Source organism: Sceloporus occidentalis, unplaced genomic scaffold, assembly GCF_023333645.1.
Source record: "Sceloporus occidentalis isolate IW3139 unplaced genomic scaffold, rSceOcc1.0.p SCAF_11, whole genome shotgun sequence".
NCBI lineage: Eukaryota > Metazoa > Chordata > Lepidosauria > Squamata > Phrynosomatidae > Sceloporus > Sceloporus occidentalis.
The window spans coordinates 23,558,754-23,581,534 of NW_028316991.1; the positions used below are offsets into that span (position 1 = coordinate 23,558,754).

Consider the following 22,781-nt stretch of genomic DNA (forward strand, 5'->3'; position numbering starts at 1 on the left):
ACTGATGGCTAAGCGACGAGAGTTCCTATTCGTTACGGCCTACGCTCCTCCCCGTGACGTATCCCGGCCCACCTCCCCTGCTGAGTGAAGCCTGTTCCCCGCCGCTCTGCCTCAGTTTATGTCGGGCCAAAGCAGGGACGTGGAGACAGTACGGAGCGCGTTATTCCCTCCAACTGCCGCCGTGTTTGCGTTCCTCACGCCATGGAGACCTGAGTGAGAGCCGCGGATAGAGCTACCGTATCCTCCGCTGCCGGGAGCTTTCATTACCGCGCATTCGGAACTTTACTCTCTTCACTTGAGGTTGCTACTGCGGGAAACAAGATGTATTCCGGAGCAGGTCCGGGTGAGTTTCCCCCGAGGGACTCCGGTAGGCTATACCTTTTTATTTTCTAAAGGGTTAAGATGGATGGATGGATGGCTGGGTGGGTGGCAGGCAAAGGGTTAAGAAACCAGCGCTCTCATTTTTCCCGCCCCGGCTTCGTCACGTGGGCGCCTCGAGCTGTTGTGGGTGTTTTTGTTTTTTTTTTGTTAACCCTTCTCAACCCGCACGCACACCTGTAACGGTCAGCGCGCGAAGCCCCGCGCGAGGAGCTGGTCACGTGGGAGGAAGGCTCGGTAGCGAGCGCGGAGGATGCTGGGAGGAGTATTCAAAACAATCTTTAATGGCAGTTTTGTATGTAAACAATAGAAGTAGAGGGTGGGGGTGTATAAGGGGGGGATTCTGAATGTGTACTGCACACTCAGTTGGTGTGGTCACCCTAGCAACAAGTGTTACCTTGTCTTTAACGTTTTTATTTGTCCATCCGAAGGTTTGTTAACCCAATAACTTTAAAGAAGCTTTTTCAGTTTCTATAGCAACAACCTATCTGTGGCTGCTTTTTGTGTCACATGACAGGTATTCCTGACAATACATGAAAGGGGGAACCATCTTACACGATTAAAGAATTAAACTTGAAAAGCTTTGGCTATTCAGCGGAATGATGTGTGTAATGCTGAGTTTAGCTGTAGATGTGGAATCGCATTGTTAAGATACCGAACGTGAAACATTTGCTTTCTCAGGCACCTTAAACTCCAATATACACTGCCGCTCACCGATTTGGGGTCTTAAATGTGTTTTTGAAAGAAAAGCAGATTTTTGTCTTCATAGACGTACAGAGGTCGTTTGTCACTCCCATCGCTCCTGTGCCCCAATGGCCCTTTGTCACTCCCATCGCTCCTGTGCCCCAATGGCCCTTTGTCACTCCCATCGCTCCTGTGCCCCAATGGCCCTTTGTCACTCCCATCGCTCCTGTGCCCCAATGGCCCTTTGTCACTCCCATCGCTCCTGTGCCCCAATGGCCCTTTGTCACTCCCATCGCTCCTGTGCCCCAATGGCCCTTTGTCACTCCCATCGCTCCTGTGCCCCAATGGCCTGTTGTGTTCACTGATCCAAGTTTAAAAGGTTGATGGTTAGAAAACCCTTTTGCGATTGTTACAGCCAGAAATGTCCTTGTTTTCCATGAAATTAGCTGTGTGACCCTAAACTTGTGAACAGTAGTGTATGTAATGTCTTTGTTGTTGTCACGCATAGATTTCTTAAGCCAGTGACCGAGAATATGTTTGCAATGATCTGCGGTATCTCCTCCTTCTTTTGCGTATGTCTTTATATTGTCCCTGCCAAGGGTAATTTCAGCAGACGTTGCCTGTGAGCCTACCACTGATTAAGCCCCATCGTTGGTACATTTCATTTATTTAGATAGCGCCACCATATGTAGTACCACTGTTACTGGGGGGGGGGGCAGTGAGAATATATAATTTTTTTGTTTTGTTTTTTAACCCAAAACATTTGTAACTTTTGTATCCCCACCCCCTCAACATGACTGTTAACATGTTGTACGCCGATACCCATACACTACAAAAACTCAATGTGCGTTCTATGGCTTCTCTAAATTGGAATCTAAGTTTGGAATGAGCAAACCCTCAACACACGCTGCCGAGCGTATCACAGACCGGGCGCCGTGGGAATGTGCGGCCTGGGAACTGGTACAGCGCCAAGTATGATGGTGTAAGTGTTTAGACCGCATCGGGGGTCCCCTATGAGAGTTTGTCCGCTGACCTTAATCCGATGGGCTGGTCTTCCTCAGTCTCGTCCCTTTTGTGAATAAATCCAGTTGTGTCTGTCCGGGGTAGCGAGGCATGCAGTTCACGTGTTTGCCGTGTCTGGTGCGTCGCGGATGGCATGTTGCGTGATGGTTGCTGGTATCATCTCCGGGGGAGCATTAGATGAAAGTCAGCAAAAGCGCGTTTTGTTTCCATGTGTGGGTTTGAACGCGATGTGACCGCGAGGCTCTATTGCGCTTTCCTTCATCCGCCAGGACGCCTCCTCTTTAATTTATATATGGGTGGTGGAGGTTAATGTAACGGCTTTCCTGTGGGATATAAATGCATAAACACACAAAATGCACTTCGGGACAACCATAATTTTTTTTGTATATTTTAATCTCTCTAAATGAAAAATATTTTTGCCTGAGGTTAAAATAAAAAGCTGGAAACTGCAGGAATTAGAAGACCTCTTTAATCACTTAATTTATTACATTAGTTGGTGGAAATTGGGCCTGGTTTACCGAAGAATGGAGAGCAGACACGTACCTAATTGTGGCTTTTTAATTTTATGTTTAGTAAAAGGAAAATAACTTTTATACGCTTAAAAGCCCGTTATTATTTTCATGCTATTATCTGTTTTTTTTCCCCGCCGCCATCGGTGCCATCTACGTTTTCTCACACACTGCCCGGGCCTCCTAAATATCATCTTTACGGTCGTTGGAAATGAAGCCGATTTCACGTTCACGCATAAATAACGTTTCTGCTGGATTTATTTCTGAACTCTGTACCGGAGGATAAAAGTACCGGTTCAGTTGGGTGCCTGCCGTCCTCCGTGGTACGGTGGAATATCCGCACCTTTCACAGAATATTTCATGAGGATTTTTTTTTATTCCTGGTATAGCTGTGAAATGTGGCACACATTGCCATAGAAACTGAAAAGGCTTCTTAAAGGGACGCTCTGGTGTCCAATAAGCCACCTTAACAATGGATACATAACTGCAGCTATATTGTGTTCTGTATGGAGAAGCTGCAGCTCCCTGCCACTCCATGTAACAAATATGGCCGCTTGAAGCAACCAATCAGTGTTGGGTAGCTGGGGTGTAAGGAAAGGGGCCTATCGCATACAGTATCTTCTACACAATCCCCCGATGCATTTGCAAGGGGCATCCTAAAGTATAAGGGATCTCTGTTGTCATAAGCGTTAACGTACGTATGATGACTGCTTTTAGGGAGCGGAATTCTTTATTTACATTGCATTTAATGGCCGGAAAAAACACTTCTTCATCCCCCAAATGGATAAGTGGAGCGGGATTCTGCAGACCCCCGTATGCATTTGTGCCCTCCCCCCTGGAAATTGAATATTTTCCGTGCAGCAGGTGTGTTTGGCTCATAACATCTCCTTGAATGTGATATCCCTGCCTCCAATCAGTGCTGGCTTGGCGAACGCTATGGGTGGGGACCTAATGAGACCCCCTGTACGCGGCAAGTGCTCCCATCGACTTCAACGGTCGTGCATTCCTGCCGCTGATTGGCTGCTTCAACCGTCTGACCATGGAGGAGGAGGGAGGCTGCAGCTTCCATCTCGGTTAAGTGCTCGCTCTTATTCTTTTTCAAACAAACGCGTAGTAAACATACTCGGAAAGTTAGTCTTCCTCGCTGGGGCTTTCAGGGCCATTAAAGATAAACAAATGCATTTGATCATCTTTGTAGAGCGCGGCAGGACTGTTATTGTGCTCGTTTACACGTAGGCCAGCAACGCCTCTTACCCTCCACAGGTGGGTTCATCTGCCCCCATTCATATGGTAAATTACCTTTAACATAGAATAAAATTCCCCATTAAACACAACGTTTAGGCAAAGCCCTTTGCCAAACAGTTCGAATTCATTATGATTCTGTAGCCACACCGCAGCTTGTAGAGCCAAAGTTTAACTCTTTGTGACCCACAGGAGCTTACAGGCAGGTGCTGTATTTAGTCTGTGTGTATGCAATAAAACACACTGTCGATACTATATTTTTCCTTTCTTTTCTACTCAATCGAGTGAATGGGTTAACGAGCTGTTCCAATGCAAAGTAGTTCGCCCAGAATGACCTCTTTCTTTCGCTAATACTCGCTCCTTGTATCGCCTTTGTAGGTTTGTTCTTTTCCCCCTCCATAGCTGCATGCAGTCGCAGCGCTCGGTACCGCAGCAGATGCTTTGTTTGTCCCATTTGTGACGCCGTCGCTCGGTGTATTTCATGACATAGCGATTAGGGTTATCTGAGGACAGCTCCGTGTATGGCTTTCCATTCTCGCTGCGTTCTGCATAATGCGGCCATCGCTTCACCAGCCTACCCTAGCCTAGAGTACGATAAAACCATTCAGTTTCTTTATAGAAACGCAGATCGGCCCCATTCGGCCCCCGTCTCGTCTGCCCTTTTCTCCTGCTTTAAAGACTCAAACCTTAATCAGTCGTTGGTCTCGTCTTAGATTCAGTAGCCATATGTCTATCCCATGCGTGTTCCCCTCACTGTATTACCCTCTGCTGGGAAGCTGTTCCAGTTAACTGCCACTCTCTTGCTCTTTTACATATTTTATCTCTTGGCTATGGCTTACTGCCCAGGTGGCATATGGCATGAAAGCATTGCCACTTCTATCTCTATCCACTACCCTTCCATGTGTAAATATGTACTATGTCAGCTTAATGGGTCAGTAGCCACACAGTCTAAAGGTCTATCGTTTAACTGTGACCACAAAAATGTGTGTAATATAGTCAGATTTATGTAACGCTCCCAGCTGTTAAATAGATGTTGTGGGAACAACTCTGGCGTGTTCTATTTTCATAACGTTGCGTGATAGGATGTGCTGACTCTGCAGATTCAGATGGTGGTCAGTCTGATGAGTATAAGAATGCACGTTAAACTACTGAAGTACAATAACATGCATTCTTTACCTGTAATAAATACATTAAATATATATATATATATATATATATATGGATATATATCATTACATTCTGATTCCCTTTGTTTTTGCATGCAAAACATCTCATTTCCAAGTGACACCCGGTACTATTATATGCATTAAAGTGCAAATGATGACTGCAGTGTTCCTATAGAATGCTCCCTGGGTTGTCCTCTGACAATTTTTAGGCTGTTTGTGGCTGAATGAAAATAACATGAGTAAAGTTAAAACACGGCTTCAGGGCCCTCTAGCACTTTGTGTTTAGGCTCAGCATGTGGGGGTAGAACTTGATTTTTTTTAAAAACGTTTGAGTTCTTGCTCTGTTATTTGACCCCCAATCTACTAACCCCCCCCGACTCCTTATACTGCCTGTGGGAAACAATAGAATGGCTCAGTCTTAGTCACCTGGTGGGACACTCTGACTAATGAAAGTCCTAATATAGAAGTGACTTGCTTGTCCGGGGCCCCGATGGTATATTGCTGCTAAGAGAGTGATTTCATGAGTTTTTATCTTTGATGATTCATTGAAGGCAACGATGAGGATTTCCTGTGCGTAAAGGAGAGTATTTAACAATTTAGAGAGGGAATTCTGGTCTGTGTTCCCACGCGCTGGGCTTAATATAATCCTATAAATAAAAGTAACTATCTGTGTATTCAGATTCATAGGAATTGTAATGTTAACAAATTTAGCTAATTTTGTTAATTCCTACGAATGTCTGAAAACGATGAGGGAGGGTCAACAATACAAACAAAGCAGAGAATGCGAAGTCTTGGTTTTCATTTTATTTTTTTCACTCTCTCTCTCGATGTCTCTCTACCTCCGCTGGCAACCACTTCCGTGTCCCCCGTCATCTTTCTTTGTCCAGTTCTCCCCATTATCAGCTCAGTTAACCAGGCCTCTCGGAGCACTTCCGCAAAAAGGCGGAGCCTCTGCCCACACCCTCTCCCCTGATTAGAGAAACGGTGAGGAGGCCGTCCCCATAGTCTGCCCCGTAGCTCCGCCCTTTTTACGAACTCCTCCAGGATGTCACAGTATCGCAGACGGTTTCGTGGAGAAAGAGCAGCGGGTCTGTCTCCGTTGCTCTGGCTGCTGAGTACTTCCTGAAAAGGGCAGAGCCACGGCACGGCCCTCGGGGACAGCCTCGCCCCAGTTGCGCTGTGAGAGGCCTGGTCGGCAGAACTAATGGGGGGGGGTGCACTTTGTGAATGGAAAAAGCCCTCCAAATTTCGTCCGAACCGAAAGGCAAGGGAAAGAAATTGCTTATGCAAATTAACCAAAAACTATTCTGACATCTTTTTTTTTTTTATCCCTCATGTGTTCCAATGGCCCTTTATCACTCCCATCACTCCTGTGTTCCAATGGCCCTTTATCGCTCCCATCACTCCTGTGTTCCAATGGCCCTTTATCACTCCCATCACTCCTGTGTTCCAATGGCCCTTTATCACTCCCATCACTCCTGTGTTCCAATGGCCCTTTATCACTCCCATCACTCCTGTGTTCCAATGGCCCTTTATCACTCCCATCAATCCTGTGTTCCATTGCCCTTTATCACTCCCATCACTCCTGTGGTCCAGTGGCCCTTTATCCCTCCCATCACTCCTGTGTTCCATTGCCCTTTATCACTCCCATCACTCCTGTGGTCCAATGGCCCTTTATCACTCCCATCACTCCTATGTTCCAATGACAAGTTGTGTTTGCTGATTTAAGGTTAAAAGGCTAATTGATGGTTAGAAAACCCTTTTGCAAATGTTACAGTCAGAATGACTTTTGAGCAAATCTTCCCCCCCCCCCCCTTGTTTTCCCTGCTTGTGTTGATGCGGATCACACGTCTGACCGCTTGCCGTTACTGTAGCCACAGACTAGTTACATTGTGTTATTAATAAAGGCCCCCACGGACACTCGCTTGTCTTTATCTTGTCATGTACAGAGCTGGATTTATGTCGGCTTCCTATTGAAGCCGTGTTGACGGATCGTAGCAGGTGCCGCGTTGCTCCGGTGCGTTACCCGATACGTTCTGGCCTAAGTTATCCTCTATGGAAAGCTGTGTGGCTGCAGCCGCTCCTGTATAAGGCTCTGTACAGCGTGACCCCAGACTGTAAAGAGAGGGAACGTATGGTGCGCGCCTCCTTCTACACGCGCGTGTCTGGTTCTGTATCGGCAAATGGACACCGTTAACGTAATGCTGAAACAACATGGCACGCGCGGCTCATCCAGTCTGCTCCGTGCCGGAGACGAGCCGATCCCTCGTTTGAAGAGCGTTCGTCTCGGCCGCACTCGTAAGGTTTGGGTGCAGAGCGTTACTGAATCCTCCGACGCTGTAAATCTCGCCTATCCTGACGGCAGAGCCGCTGGAAAATATACTTTCTTTTGCGCTGTTACAGCAGAGTGCTACCTCTTCTACATTTTTTATTCTGCAGAATATCGCAAACGCGTGTGAGGTGACCCGGCCCCCCGGCAGGAGATGTAGCCCCCCCCCCCGGCGTGGTATATTTACCGGCTGCCCTTGGGGTTATGGCGCGTTTCAGGGACGTCTGTTCACGAGGCTGTCAGACCTTGGAGACGCTTCTTGTGTTTTCCAGTGTCGTGTCACAGGGCCTAGAGAAATGTCTACTAAGACATGCGCAGGAAGCGCCCCTGAGCCTCACCCGCTGTCCCCGTAACACAGCGCAGGCAGAAAAACAAACTCATCGACTCGCCTGGGAACCGGGTTAATTGAGAAAAGAAACAAGCGCCCTGGGAGTTGGTATTCAGCTGCGGATAAAGGGTACGAAGCATTTGCTTTAACTCGTGGCTGGTAAACCGGCATCGTCTGGACTCTCATAGCACCAAAGCAAATATAAATGAGCCGGCTCTCCTGTTCTGGAGGACACGGGTGTAGGTTTTGTCTGATTATTCCTCCCCGTTAAATGATCTCTCTGCTGGGAAGGTCAGGCAGCCTTGGTAAGGGTGGTAGAAGGAACTTCAGTACAGGAAACTGGGCCGCTGATAACGGCACGGAGACCTCGCTCGTTGTCCCCGCCTGACACTGAGCTGCGTTGTTCGCTTTATACCCTGTAGGCTCTTGTTCTGCGTAAGCTGCCCAGCGGTATTTCAATGTGTGTGCGAGGAGACGGCGTCTGTTTGCACCATCTGCCCTGCGTACAACTTATACGTTTCCACTAAATGATGATTGCTTATTTGAATAATAAATGGAACAGCCTCCCAGCAGAAGTGGTAGAGGGTAATACAGTGAGGGGATTAAACACGCATGGGAGAGACATACGGCTCCTGAATCAAAGACGAGACCAACGACTGATTAAGGTTTGAAAAGCCCTTTAAAATGCGTCTTGTTTATTTCCCAGCTCGTCGTCCTCCTTTTCTTGGCGTCTGACATGCGGCCGTCCTGTGACCGCCTCAAATATCTCCTTCAGAAGTCGCGGCTGTACGCGCTGCCAGCCACCTACGCTGTACCGGGAGATAAGAACGACCCCCTTGCTCAGTTTCCTCATCATCCTAAAACCTTTATGGGTGGGATGTTATTCCACCCCAGCGCCCTATTCATCAGTAGTCTGCATGCACACGTCTTGCTAGCAAAGTTGTAATAATGACACGACAAGAGACCTAGCTAAGGCATAGGACATGTAATGTAAGGAAGAAGGAGGTAGGTAAGTGGAATAGTCTCCCAGCAGAGGAGGTAGAGGGTGATACAGTGAGGGGATTTAAACATGCATGGGATAGATGACGGCGACTGATGAAGGTTTGAGTAATGTATGGATCATGTATATGTATGGAATAAATAAACTTTCTCCATGATTGGTGCCGAATAGTTTGAAACCTGCCCGGCCTCCGTGTCCCGGAGAGAGATTCTATACAAAGTTTGTTTATAAACTCCGATTGGCTAATCAGCGAGGTCATATGATCGGCGACACCCCCCCCTGTGTTGAGTGGCACGCGATTTTATACCTGATAACTCCATCCAGACTGAACGGGGATAACTGTCATTAAAAACCACTATGGATCCAGAGGGGTTAAACGAGCCGGGCTTCGTCCTCTCTGTCACCAGTGATTTCTATCCAGTCTCACCAGCTGTAGATGTCTAGATGAGGCCAACGTCTCTTGTAGTAGCTGCGCATGCTATTCCAGAGCGAGAGTTATGATTGCAGCAATAGTTGGCTAAAACAATTAATAAGCAGATAATTTGGGCGTGCGCGTGGCTACGACTAAACCCAATTTGGTACCAAGTAGAGCTGTGCGCTCTCTCTACCTTCGGTTTGTCTTAGTCTGTCCTAGTTTTGTCAGAACTTCTGAATGTAGGGACTGTAAGAAGCGCCACGGGAATTGTTGGCGCTATATAAAGAGCATAATAGGTAGTAAATTATTAACAAAGTAAAGGCGCTATTACCAGAGCTGATGGACCGCACGTCTATATTCTTTATTTCCCTTCCTGCAGACCTATTGACCTATCTGAGCATCGATACAAGGATGTTTTTGTTTTGTTTTTTTTATTATTATTTTTGTCTTGTTTTTCTGTACGGGCTATTATGTATATTAAATGTAATGTGCGGGCTGGGATAACGATCGTTGTAAGACGGACTGAATCTTTGGCAGACGTTTTAGGTAGAAGAAATAGCTGTCTGTCTCTGAAGAAATATATATCAGAGCCAAAGTTTTTATCTGTCCTTAAATGAGATAATGTCGATGGCCCCTGGGCGTGGACGGCTAGGCGTGTGGCTTTCTGAGCGCTGTTCTCCGCTGATAAGGCTTTTCCTCGCTGTCTGTAGACTTTTTGCATCATACGTACAGATTTTGGACGTGTTGGTTAAGCCGTAGCCTGCGTTCCTCTCGATCCCCGCTTGTTAGAATATTTTTTTTTTTTTGTTATTCTGCAGGATGGTCAGAATTCTGGCTCGTACACGTGGCATATAATGGGATTTACTGGCTGACGTGTTACTAATGTGTTGTCTGTCACGTTAGTATTAACTTTAGTGTTTCTTTGTCTTCTAGTGCTCGCACCCCCGCCCCCGGCGTCACCGCTCCCGATGCCGGCGTACACGTTCAAGCCTCCGTCGCGGCCAGACTTTGGCACCTCGGGAAGGACCATCAAATTGCAGGCAAACTTTTTTGAAATGGACATTCCCAAAATTGAAATCTACCATTATGAAATTGATATAAAACCAGAAAAATGCCCCAGGAGGGTGAACAGGTAAGGAAAAGGGAACTCACTACCTCTAGAGTGCATGCCTGCGAGCCGAGCCCTTGTTACCTGATGTATTGTCTCGCCTTAATCTGTCCGTTCTAATGTATTATATTATACGTATTGTTTGTATGAATGATTTCTGTTCCTTGCTCTTTGCCGGCAAGAATATATGGGTCCCTGCTCCTTGAACGCAGTGCAAATCTTTTTGTTTTTTGGTTCCTCGCAGGGAAATAGTTGAGCATATGGTGCTGCACTTTAAGGCTCAGATCTTTGGTGACCGGAAACCGGTATTTGATGGACGGAAGAACTTGTACACGGCAATGCCGCTTCCCATCGCGAGAGATAAAGTAAGTCTTGGCGTGGGTCTCGTTGACCGTCCTCGAAGGCTCTCTCCACTAGTGGCGTTTCCCAAGCTCCCTTCTGTCCTGTATAAAGACCTCGTCCCAGGCTATATTTGGGTTTTCTGAGCCCTTTCTTTCTTCCGCTGGGGAATGCAAATAGAATCATCTTGCTTTGTTCTTGCACATTACTGCAGGTGGAGTTGGAAGTCACCCTGCCCGGTGAGGGCAAAGATCGCATTTTCAAAGTGGCCATCAAATGGATGGCCTGCGTGAGCCTGCAAGCGTTACACGATGCGCTGTCCGGCCGTCTCCCCAGCGTGCCCTTTGAGACTATCCAGGCCTTGGATGTTGTCATGAGACATTTGCCCTCTATGAGGTACATCTCCCAAAAAAATGTTTTGCCTCTTAAAAATGGCCATAACTTACATCCAGAATATTTTTTAACCCCTTAAGGACAATGGGCGGCCCCTAAACCCATTGAAAACGCATTTTGAGCCCGTACATATACAGGCTTTGTCATTAAGGGGTTAAGATTCTTCTGTTTTAGGGTTCTATCTGTCATTTGGTTTTCCTTCTTTATCGGGATAGAATGTAGAGCGTTTGTTCTGTTCTGCCCTAGGTACACACCAGTAGGAAGATCCTTCTTCACTGCATCTGAAGGCTGCGCAAATCCTCTCGGCGGAGGAAGAGAAGTCTGGTTCGGCTTCCATCAATCTGTTCGACCTTCACTGTGGAAAATGATGCTTAACATAGACGGTAAGCGCCTGGCATTGAGCTAGTTGGGTAAAAAAAAAATTGGCTTTGCTGCCGATATAGGAAGGACAGCGGTGGCGAGGTACGCAAACTTTTTGTTTCACCCGACTCCGCTGACTCATAAACCTCTCGTTTGGCTGATAACTCTGTTCTTTCTTCTTGCAGTATCTGCCACGGCATTTTATAAAGCACAGCCAGTAATAGAGTTTATGTGCGAAGTTCTTGATTTTAAAAGCATCGAGGAGCAACAGAAGCCTCTGACAGATTCTCAGAGGGTTAAATTTACCAAAGAAATAAAGGGTACGTTGAATGAACGGCTGGGTGAGTGAAACCTGTGTGTTTTGAATGGTTATGGGGTGTAATGCCGGTGCTCAGCTCATCACTATGTGTGGGTTTTTGTTTTATTTTATCTTTTTTATTGTTTAGTGCAACGCATGACCTATTTAATTTACATTTAGGGCTAAAAGTGGAAATAACGCACTGTGGACAAATGAAACGCAAATACAGAGTATGCAATGTGACAAGACGACCTGCAAGTCACCAGACGTAATTATCTTCCTGCTTTTTTGTTATATATATATATATATATATATATATATATATATATATATATATTTTTTTTTTTTTTTTATTATTATTTTTTTTAAATCTTATCTTGCATGTTGGATCACAAGGTTAGCACCCAGGGGAGGAATAAGGTCAGCGGTTTTATCTTTGAATAGTCTATCCTATTCTGTTTTATTCGCCTTGTGTTGTTGTCGGTGCTCACTTTCCTTGCTTATATTGTGCACTAAATCCAATCCATTTTAACAAAAAAGGGAAAGATACCAGCCCTTTATATTAAATGGATGCATAATCATGAACACATACTTTGGTGGTAAATAAGCTTCATTTTGTTAATGCTGTCCCCTTTTTCCTGCAGATTCCCTCTCCAGCAAGAGAGCGGGCAGACGGTGGAGTGCACCGTCGCGCAGTATTTTAAGGACCGACACAAACTAGTGCTTCGCTATCCTCACCTACCATGTTTACAAGTCGGACAGGAACAAAAGCATACGTACCTACCTCTCGAGGCAAGCATCTTCTGGGAATGACTCTAACCTGTATAATTATTAGAGAATGTATGTGTGTGCGCCAGTCAGTTCCATCACCAGAGTGCGAGATCATGTGGAGATCTCGCATTATCCTCCATGAACATTGTTGGGGGTATTAGACATGTGATAATGTGTATGGCGTCAGTCAAGCCCTGTCTTTAATTATCAATCTCTCATGTTTGGAAGGTTGCGAATGGTGTTTGTTTTCGTTTAAAAATCATCTATAACTTGGTCGTGGGAAACATTGTATCCACTTCAGAGTATGTGTATTGATATATTATAAGCTATTTCCCTAATTTGTTGTTGTCTAGGTATGTAACATAGTGGCAGGTCAAAGATGCATAAAAAAATTAACGGACAATCAAACCTCTACTATGATCCGAGCAACAGCCCGCTCCGCGCCCGACCGGCAGGAAGAGATCAGTAAATTAGTAAGTACTATTCAGGACCAAAACGGCACTTCTTAATCTAATACATTTATGTGAACCGCTACCCCGTTACATCAAGATCATGGGTGCTAGACCTTCAAAATCTGCAAAAAGGTCTTCCAAACCATATATAGGGGGAGATGGTTAAATTGTTTTAATTGACTGAATATAAACTCACAATCAGGGCACTATTCTCCTTCCGTACCAGTAGTTTTAATGTTAATATTGCTGTCAAATTATATATTCATTTTCACTGCTCCCAAATGTTCTGCTTAAAGCTTTTATTTTACTTTTTAAATTTTATATATATATATTTTTTTTATTTTTTTTTATTTTTTATTTTTTTTTAATTTTGCCCTTGTGAAATGTCATTTTGGAACATCTGACTAGGTGGAAATTTGAATGATTAATAGAAAAAAAAATGCTTTTGAATTATTTGAATTTCAAAATCCGACATGTTGACCCTCAACTCTTATCTTTTGTCTCCTTCAGATGCGTAGCGCAAGTTTTAACACTGACCCATTTGTAAGAGAGTTTGGAATCTTGGTGAAAGATGATATGACCGATGTTACCGGCAGAGTCCTTCAACCTCCTTCAATCCTTTACGGAGGCAGGGTATGGGAAGAGCCAAATGCTCCCTTGGTAGACATCTCTATAGTTCTTGATCTTTACAATGTGCTGTGTTTGTCTTGGCTGTACTTGCGATATATTTTCAATATCAAGGATAGTTCTAAAAACAAGTGTAAACGCTGGCTACACCTAACATGCTTCCAAATGTTTGGTTCTTTTTTAACTAATCCGTGTATAATTTTGTTGCACTGATGTACAGTTTGTGTATTAAATAAAACCGCAGGCAAAACATAGTTACAATACATTATTTTCTGTAAACTTCTCCTGTTGACTGGCAATGCAGGGAAAGGTGTTTGTGTGTGTGTGTGTGTGTGTGTGTATATATATATATATATATATATATATATATATATATATATATATATATATATATATATATATATATATATACGTGTGTGTGTATAGATAGATAGATTTAATATATGGAGAGTAAGTAAGTGAAAGCGTGACTGGGAAAATTCAGGTCATGAAGGCTTGGAGGCCATGGTGCTTTCCTAATTCATATTTTAAGTACCTATGGTGCTATTACAAAGCCTAGGATCCATGAAAGGGGTACATGTAACAAGCATAGGCCGTGCTGTTCATCTTAAATTTGTACCTGTTATGCCCAGAAATAAACGCCTTCCTTTTGTCACTGCCTGAGCAAGACCTTTAATTCCCACCAACCAGTTTAATGGGGTTTTGCTTTAAATTGTTATCTACACCCAGTTTCAATAAGCACTGAATCTGGTGGTATTCAGTAAATACTGCCCTCCGCACTGGGACTCGATGAGAACGTGGTGTGCCCTCCCCGATTTGGGATCTTTACATGCGTTTGGAGTAAGGTAGCGTTAACTGTACATGATCCAGGATTCATGACCTGTGATGTACGGTGTGTTTTGCAACCGTTTGTGCAGAGAAACAGCAGTTTTTAAAACCATTTATGACGGGTTTAGTACAGAAGCCATTAGGTTATAAAGCGTTTCATGAACAAATCTTTGTTTCCACCGAGGGAACCCATTTCAGTCTTGCATTAAATGTCTGTAAAAGTCAGAAAAACTGAACTTAATCCGCAGGTCCTCTCTCTTCTGTAGAGAGAATCGGGAGCAGTCTGTAGCTTTCCGTCGAAAATGTCTCCTAATTAGCTAAAAGGCGACTCCAAAAAGTGGAATAATTGCATGCTTTTTGTTTTGATTTAAAATGCTTAAACGAAAATAAAATGTTACTGTTGCTCTGCGGTGTTAAAATACCGGAGGGGTTGTAGGTAAAAGGTGCTTCTGGTCCTGACTTAACTGTTCCTTATAGTGATAAGACATCATTTTAAACATTGCACCAGAATCACTTTTTAGTACATATCCCCCCCCCCCAAGTGTCTGTTACTTTGTGTGGCTGTAAAAACTTTGTTCAGATCTCTAGTCGTTAACTTTGCTTTCCTTCTCTTTAATCATCAGAATAAAGCGATCGCTACCCCTGTGCAGGGTGTCTGGGATATGAGGAATAAGCAGTTTCACACGGGCATCGAAATTAAAGTGTGGGCAATCGCGTGCTTTGCCCCCCAGAGACAATGTACGGAGCTTCACCTCAAGTAAGTGGGGTCCCGTTACCTGCTGTGTTGTGTCACTGGCCCGCTCTTCTGCGGCAGACGTGAAACGCCCTGCTTGTATTGAGGTGTAGGGATTGTGCGGTATACTTTTGCAGTGCGTCTCAGTGCAGCGAGTTTGCTTTGGCCGCAGCGGTGCTCGAAAATCATTCCTTGACGCTGTTTGCCGTCCGTGATTCAAAACGCAAATATTTTTCCCATGTTATGTAAATTCTTAGTGGGGGGAAGGGATGGGGGGTTATTTACTGCCAACCCTTCTTGAATTAATTTGCTTACTTTGCGTGTTTTTAGGACCTTCACGGAGCAGCTGAGGAAAATATCGCGGGATGCTGGAATGCCGATACAGGGGCAGCCCTGTTTCTGCAAGTATGCCCAAGGAGCCGATAGCGTGGAGCCCATGTTTAGGCACTTAAAGAACACCTACACAGGGCTGCAGCTAATCGTCGTGATCCTTCCCGGGAAGACGCCTGTCTATGGTAATTATAAATGTTTTTACTTATTTTAACGTTCGTCGTTAGTTTTTTTTTGGTTTTTTTTTAAAGTCATATGTTTCCGTTTAAATTTGGGAAGTTTGGGGTTCTATCTTCCATAATGTTAATCTGTGTTGAATATATTTTTTCTTAAACCTTTTAAGACTGGGGGTTATTGCGTCTCGTCACCTGCGTTATTACAATGTTTCATCTCTGTTCACAGCCGAGGTAAAACGCGTTGGCGACACGGTTCTAGGCATGGCCACACAGTGTGTGCAGATGAAAAATGTGCAGAGAACCACACCACAAACCTTGTCTAACCTGTGCTTGAAGATCAACGTCAAGTTGGGAGGAGTAAATAATATCCTACTGCCGCAAGGAAGGTAAGAGACATCCATAGGTTTGATTTTCCTATTGTGTGCACGATCTCTTATTGAATTGTAATTTGGGTTTAGGGAATGAGTTATGTTCTGCAGAGAGAGATTCTCACCAACACGGAGATTATATTACAAGCATCAGTGATTAGTGTAATTCCTGTGCGCTGCCGCTTTAGCAAAGGTTTGGAGAGCTGTTCATTTTTATTTAAATACTCCACGGCTCTTTCCTCTTTCAGGCCTATGGTGTTCCAGCAGCCGGTAATTTTCCTTGGAGCAGATGTCACCCACCCGCCTGCCGGGGATGGCAAAAAACCATCAATTGCTGCGGTGAGAATCCTTTAAATGTGTCAATTCTCAGAAATATCCAGCAAATATAAATGGTGAATGATCCTAAAATCTATCGTCTTGTGTTCATTTGATGAACCAAGTCAAAATCGGCATGATTCATTGCCTGGCGGCCTCTCAATAAGAGTACCTACGTGTGAAACCTTCAGAGCTTATTCTTTCACATGGTGCCTTGGTGCAGTTAGTGAAGCATTGCTTTTAGGTCTGGTCCTTTTGTTGCACATGTTGTTGGATGACATTTGTAATTTTTTTGTGACCCTTGTGTTTGGCAAACCTGCAGGTTGTTGGTAGTATGGATGCTCACCCGAACAGATACTGCGCCACTGTGAGGGTGCAACAGCACCGGCAAGAGATCATCCAAGATCTGTCCGCCATGGTCCGCGAGCTCCTTATCCAGTTCTACAAGTCCACGCGCTTTAAACCGACAAGGATCATCTTCTACCGCGATGGCGTTTCCGAGGGGCAGTTCCAGCAGGTACGGCCCCCTCCCCTCCCAATCCGCTCTAAATGCAGTCTGATCAAAGGAACATCGAGTTCCGTGTCTACTGGATGTGAAGTAGTCTGTGTGCTTTACCGCGCAGCTTTACAGAACTACCTAAGCAGCTGTTTGTGAGTTGCTCAGTTTTACCTGGTTTTTAGGTTATGTAAATATGACATGCCCCTCGCCCCCTTTTCTCGCTATAGGTATTGCATCATGAATTGCTGGCCATTAGAGAAGCGTGCATTAAACTGGAGAAGGATTACCAGCCGGGCATCACTTTCATTGTTGTGCAGAAAAGGCATCACACTCGACTTTTCTGTACGGATAGAAATGAACGGGTAAGAAGTTTTATAAGGGAGAAAACCCTGAGATTCTCTCTGGCCAACAACACTATAATCCTTTAGTGATTGATTACCTTTTAAAGCCTGCTATTATATATATATATATATATATATATATATATATATATATATTATATTATATTGCACGGACCATGTATCCCTTACGTATGGTAATGTGTTCTGTTCTTCCATCTAGTCCATCAATTACTTTTGTGCTCTTCACAGGTTGGGAAAAGTGGAAATATCCCGGCCGGAACCACGGTAGACACAAAAATCACCCACCCCTCCGAGTTTGACTTCTACCTGTGCAGTCACGCTGGGATTCAGGTTGGTTTTCTTTGTCCGTGTATGGCAGATACTGCTTTCCTGCTAACCTACGGGAGCCGTGAGCTTTGTGTCTGGGTACCGCAGGCATGTGTATATTGGACGCCTCTATAATCTGTTGATGTTAAAGGTTTCACTGATCTTTCTGGCCTTTACAGGGAACAAGCCGGCCCTCGCACTATCACGTGCTCTGGGATGACAACCGATTTTCCGCCGACGAGCTGCAGATCCTCACGTACCAGCTCTGCCACACTTATGTACGATGCACTCGTTCTGTGTCTATCCCCGCTCCTGCTTACTACGCACATCTAGTGGCCTTCAGAGCACGATATCACTTAGTGGATAAAGAGCATGACAGGTAGGTCTCCCCAGGTGCTGCGAAATGCCGCTCTGTTTAAAGGTTCACTGCCATGCCATGTTATATACTTTTTTTATCATGTGTACATAGGTTAGTTCACCATGTTCCCTGACGGCGTTCTCACGATGTTATCAGACTTTTGTTTTATTCTGGCTTTGTTCTTTTTTTGCAGTGCTGAAGGGAGTCACACATCTGGCCAAAGTAATGGCAGAGATCACCAAGCACTTGCTAAGGCAGTCCAAGTTCACCAGGACACGCTCCGTACCATGTACTTTGCTTAACTTGCACAGGCATCCATTTGTCTGAGAGGCACTACCGAAGGAGGATTCACGCCAGACCAGCTGCACTTAGGTGTAATCCAACGACAAGTGCAATCATGCGTAACCTGATCATTTACCATGTTTAACCAGCCTTCCGTCCACACCGTTTGTTACTGAACTGCAGACTTCCAAGTGATAACGCAATCTGGGGTTTGCTAAAGAAAACAAAAAAAGCGTTTACAGAACTGGGTAAAAAAAAAAAAAAAAAAAAAAAAGATTCTTGTTCCCATTTTTAACCAACAAAAATGTAAGATTTAAATCTCAGGGTTTGAAGAATTCTATGGGTAGTTTTTTTTTTTGTTTTTTTTTTTTTCTTTCAACATCTAGTTTCCAGATATAATGTGATGGCCTATTGACTGGTTATTTTTTTTAGTTAAGGAATTTAAAAATACGAATGAGTGGCATTATCTTAAAAATTTCAAGCCTTAAGTATTTTAATAGGGGGTTAGCAAGATATTGCCACACAGCGATTTGAATTTCTCGGTTTTATGGTTCAATTTTTTTTTTTTTTTTTTTTTTTTTTTTATCGAATTTTTCCAGCGTAATAGAAATCTCAGATCGTCGGATACATTAACATATTTCAGCTACTATTTTTTTAATTGGTGGGGAAAGATCACAGGCTCCGAATTCTACAAACGTAACCAATTGCACATTTTTTGTGTGTGCCATTTAATAGAAATGAATTATTTTTTTTTATTTTTTATTCCTGCAGTCGTCCTGCTGGGGTTTGATTTATCAGTACGGGTCCGTGGCAATCCATCTAGTACAATCATGTTAAGCTAATGTACAGAAATCTATTTAGCAGTATTAATGTGAGATTATGTGCTATTTATTTTATTTACCCAGAGCATTGCGTTACTATTAACTTGTACAGGGGCTAAAAAAGAAAAAAAAAAAAAACTGTCTTATTTAACCATTGCACTGAGTGTATCCTCTATAGTTTATTGGTTCAGCGTCTCCCTCGGGGGCCCCAGCGGTGAATGGGTTAAACCTCACGTCATTAACGCCTTCCCTGCCAAGAGCCTGTGACTCGCCGCAAAGCAATACAGATCAACCCGGCTGCTTTGCTAGCAGAAATGACTCGAAATATGTGTTAGATTGTGTTATCTTTTTTTTTTTTTAATTGCTGGTTTATCGACCGGGTTATAACCCATACACCTGGCAAGCCCCTAAAACCTTAAACGGACCCACCTTCCCTAACGTAATGCAATTTATTTATATAGCGGGAGTGTTCACTTGTACAATTTTCTCTTTAAAAAAAAAACACGTAGTCAGGGTATTTATAAATGGGGAGGCATTGAATGTAAACGTAGAGGTGGCGTCTCAATGTTTTTAGGGGCATCCATGGTGTTCGGATGTGCCAGTTATTTATATGCAACCTGATTTTACTTTTTGGGGTTTTTCTTTTCTCTCTAGCATTATGCAATATGTGATGTCATAGATGACAAAAGTGTATATATATATATATATATTTTTTTTCCTGCAATAATATCATTTTGTCCTCTGTTTTGGTCTCGGGTATGTTGTCTAAATTAATAAGTTTCCTATCTTTACCGGCTGTCTCTCCTTTGGTCCCTTGGTTGGAAGTCGAAACCTCTGTATGTAAGCGAGGGGCTTCGGGGCATCACTTTACATAGCTCAGCCTCTTCAAAGCGTTAATCAAGTAGATAAATTAACCCCTTAATGACAAAGCCCGTACGGACTCAAAATGCATTGTTTTTAATGGGTTTAAGGACAACCCATTGTCCTTGAGGGGTTAAAAACCATCTAGCGGGTAATTGCCTTGATCTGGGCTTTAATAGAGGCTTTTCGTGAAACATCCAGCGTCTTTATTACGACCCAAACCTGCCTTTTTCATTAAGCGTTATGCAAGTGGCCGATGTTCCTGCACCGTCAGTACTTGGCGTTGCGTTTCTGCAGGCCGGGGCGTTCGCACTAACGCATGGCTTTGGTGGCAACGTTGGCATATTTAGAGTCTGTCTTTATATTAGAAGTGTGCTGCACCAAAAAAAGTTAGATCTAAAATCTATGCATTGAAAGGGCGCGCTTACAGAAACGCAGCAAAGGTGACCGTCGGTACGCAGGTAACGTCTGCACAGAGGATCACCGTGATACGATTCCGCAGACAAATCCAAACACGGTCGCGTTGAACGGCATAATATAGATATTCTTTGCTTTCTAATCGTCGAGAGCCGCACCGCACTTTGCTCCCTGTTCTTTAACACAACGCAATTTCAATTTCATTTAATTTCTTCCTTATCCTTTTTCTAGTGTGCTGTCTAATCTCACATGTTCCTCTTGTACTGGTAACTTCTCGCTTTATAATCCCACCTCGCTGCGTTAGTTTTATACTTTGATGTTACGTTGTTGCAGTGGAAGGATTCTATTACCTGCTCAGACTGTTTGTGAATTGCAGGGGTATGTTTTCGAAGCACCGGGGGCACTTGGCATTATTTCTAATCAGCGGTGAGTTAGTGTTACAAATGTAGTTGGCACTCTGGGCAGGCGAGTTGGGTTATCGGAAGCGTGTATGAGTACCCCCCCCAATCCTCCGGATATAGAGCGGTATACCTTACGCAGGCTTGCCACTTAATATGAGAAGTCATTTATGCATCTGCGTATCAGATCAAAATCCGTGGCAAGCCAAACGTCGTTACCCATCTCCATCGCCATGTGGCGGTGCCGTGGAGTTTTTTTGGTTTTTTTTAATTATAATTATTATTGTAAAAACTATGCATTATTTGGTAAATTATTGCAGCTGGACGATGCTGCACCTCAACGCCTTCAATTTTGTAAATATGCAAGTGATGGCTTTTTTTTTTTTTTTTTTTAAGTTCTAGGGCCATGTCCTCTATATGCAGCTCACTGTGATACGAGGCTCGGAGAGCGCCGATTGTGAATATGGTGACGTCGGGCTGCAGCGGCGTGTAGAGCTCCAGGGATGGCTCGGCTACCCTGAGAGGGGCAAAGGTTTTATTTTAATAAAATTCACTGCTTTTTGATACATTTTCGAAAGAGGTGGTTCTTTGCTTCAATGTCCCGTTTTCCACCAAACCCCTCGTGTCGGTCTAGTTTAGAGCAATAGAAGCGAGAGTCGGTTACGTTAATGCTGTCCTTTGGGTCTACAGGCTGATGACGGGCGAATGTCTTATAATAATTGCTAATGACCCTTGCAGGTTAATGTATAAAAAAAAAAAAATCTGAAAGTTTTATTGTATGTACTCTAAATACTGTTTATACACTGTGTGCGGGAGTCATGGGAGTTGTAGTTTAAGAAGCAGAGACCCCAAGGCAGCATTCATTAGAAAAAAAAAATGGCAGTTCTTACAATTTACGGTATCACAGAATTACGTTCTTTTTCCTCCCCATTTGATGAAAGCTCACTGGCATCAGCCCTTCACGATGAATGAGCAATAAATGCAAACTCGCTCTCATGCCTGTCCAAAGAATTAGACGTAATTACTATAAAATGTATCAATGCTTTGTTTCAGTGCTGTTAACCATTTAATACCCCCGGGTGGGTAACAGTGCTCTTAATAAATAAATATATATATATATATTTATTTATTTATTTTTTTCCCCCCTCATTTATAAGATGTAACGCCACGAGTGTAAATATTTTAGTGCATTTAATTCATAAACTATAATGCATACCATTGATTTCTAATGTATTTACCATTAACTCTATTTTTGTTTGCATAATAATCTCCTGATCAGAACTCTGTAATTCCCTTAAAGGGGGGGGGGAAATGAAATTCTACTGAATCTGTAAATCTTTCGCATATTTCTCCACGCTATGGGATGTCCGGCTCCAATCCTCCAGGCTCTCGGAACCCGTCAGGGTTTTAGGTTGGCGAGCGTCCCGCTGCTCTCTTTGACGCTCCAAGTTAGCTCAATTGATTGCGTGCTTGTTAGTGTTCCCGATTGGTTTAATCCTTGGAGTTTCACCACTCTGGTGCGGATTCTGTGGGTAACTCCTGTCCTTACCCGTTTCTAACGATGTCATTTTTTACAATTTTGGGGTTTTTTTGCTTTTTATTGCCTTTGATTAAAGGCGACGTCTGATGATGTAATAGAGGAACAGCGGATCGCGTTTGCTGCGTTCCTTGCTGTTTCGGTGTGATTGACAGGCAATGCTTTTGGGAGGGATGTCTGTAAAGTTAGGAAAGAAACTCTTAATGGTTTTAATCATTTTCACTATCGCAGAGCATTGAGACGATTGCCTGGAGTTCCACATTCCGCGCCGTACTGCATTCTGCGTCCAACGCATTTAATTCAATTATTTTGTTTGTTTCTTTGTGGCATATTAATGTTGGATCGGCAGACTTTTTTGTTTTGTTCTTTAGTTTGTTGGCATTACCAGAATCTTTCACATCAGTGACTATTTACTTCCGTTGCAGTCTTTAGAGAACTTTGCGTTGCTAACAGTCTAGCCAAAGATTTGTCGGATCTCGGGGCTCCTCCAGACCTACAAACTACTTTCACAAATAACGACGGTCTTTCATTAGCGATCCCATTCAATGTGATTAATTACCAACATTGGATTAAACATGGTTAGTGTTTACATACTCGATGAACAAAATCGTTTTCACGCTTCCCATCGGCACGCGGGTTTCAGCCGAGTCAGCGATACGCAGCTGTTTGATCGTTCTGGGTGTTAGTTTAGTAGACAAAGTGATATAAATCCGTATCGAACTACACTGAGGGCTTCTGCACTTTTAACCCCTTAAGGACAATGGGCGG

At 43.8% G+C, this 22,781-nt stretch overlaps 1 protein-coding gene across 2 annotated transcripts; it reads left to right on the plus strand.

Annotated features, from left to right (window-relative positions):
* The first annotated feature begins 321 nt into the window (after positions 1–321).
* Positions 322–17,999, plus strand: LOC149305708 (protein argonaute-2). Of its 2 annotated transcripts, XM_089477613.1 has the most exons (19): positions 322–343; positions 10,008–10,206; positions 10,427–10,547; positions 10,736–10,917; positions 11,161–11,297; positions 11,460–11,594; positions 11,753–11,840; positions 12,217–12,364; positions 12,697–12,816; positions 13,306–13,428; positions 14,874–15,007; positions 15,314–15,498; positions 15,716–15,875; positions 16,106–16,196; positions 16,495–16,689; positions 16,899–17,033; positions 17,262–17,363; positions 17,519–17,718; positions 17,891–17,999. In XM_089477613.1, exons 1-19 carry the CDS (start codon positions 322–324, stop codon positions 17,997–17,999), a joined length of 2,586 nt encoding a protein of 861 aa, XP_089333739.1. The 2 variants fall into 2 exon arrangements, with proteins under 2 accessions (XP_089333739.1, XP_089333740.1); XM_089477614.1 differs by lacking the exon at positions 17,262–17,363.
* Positions 18,000–22,781: the final 4,782 nt, after the last annotated feature.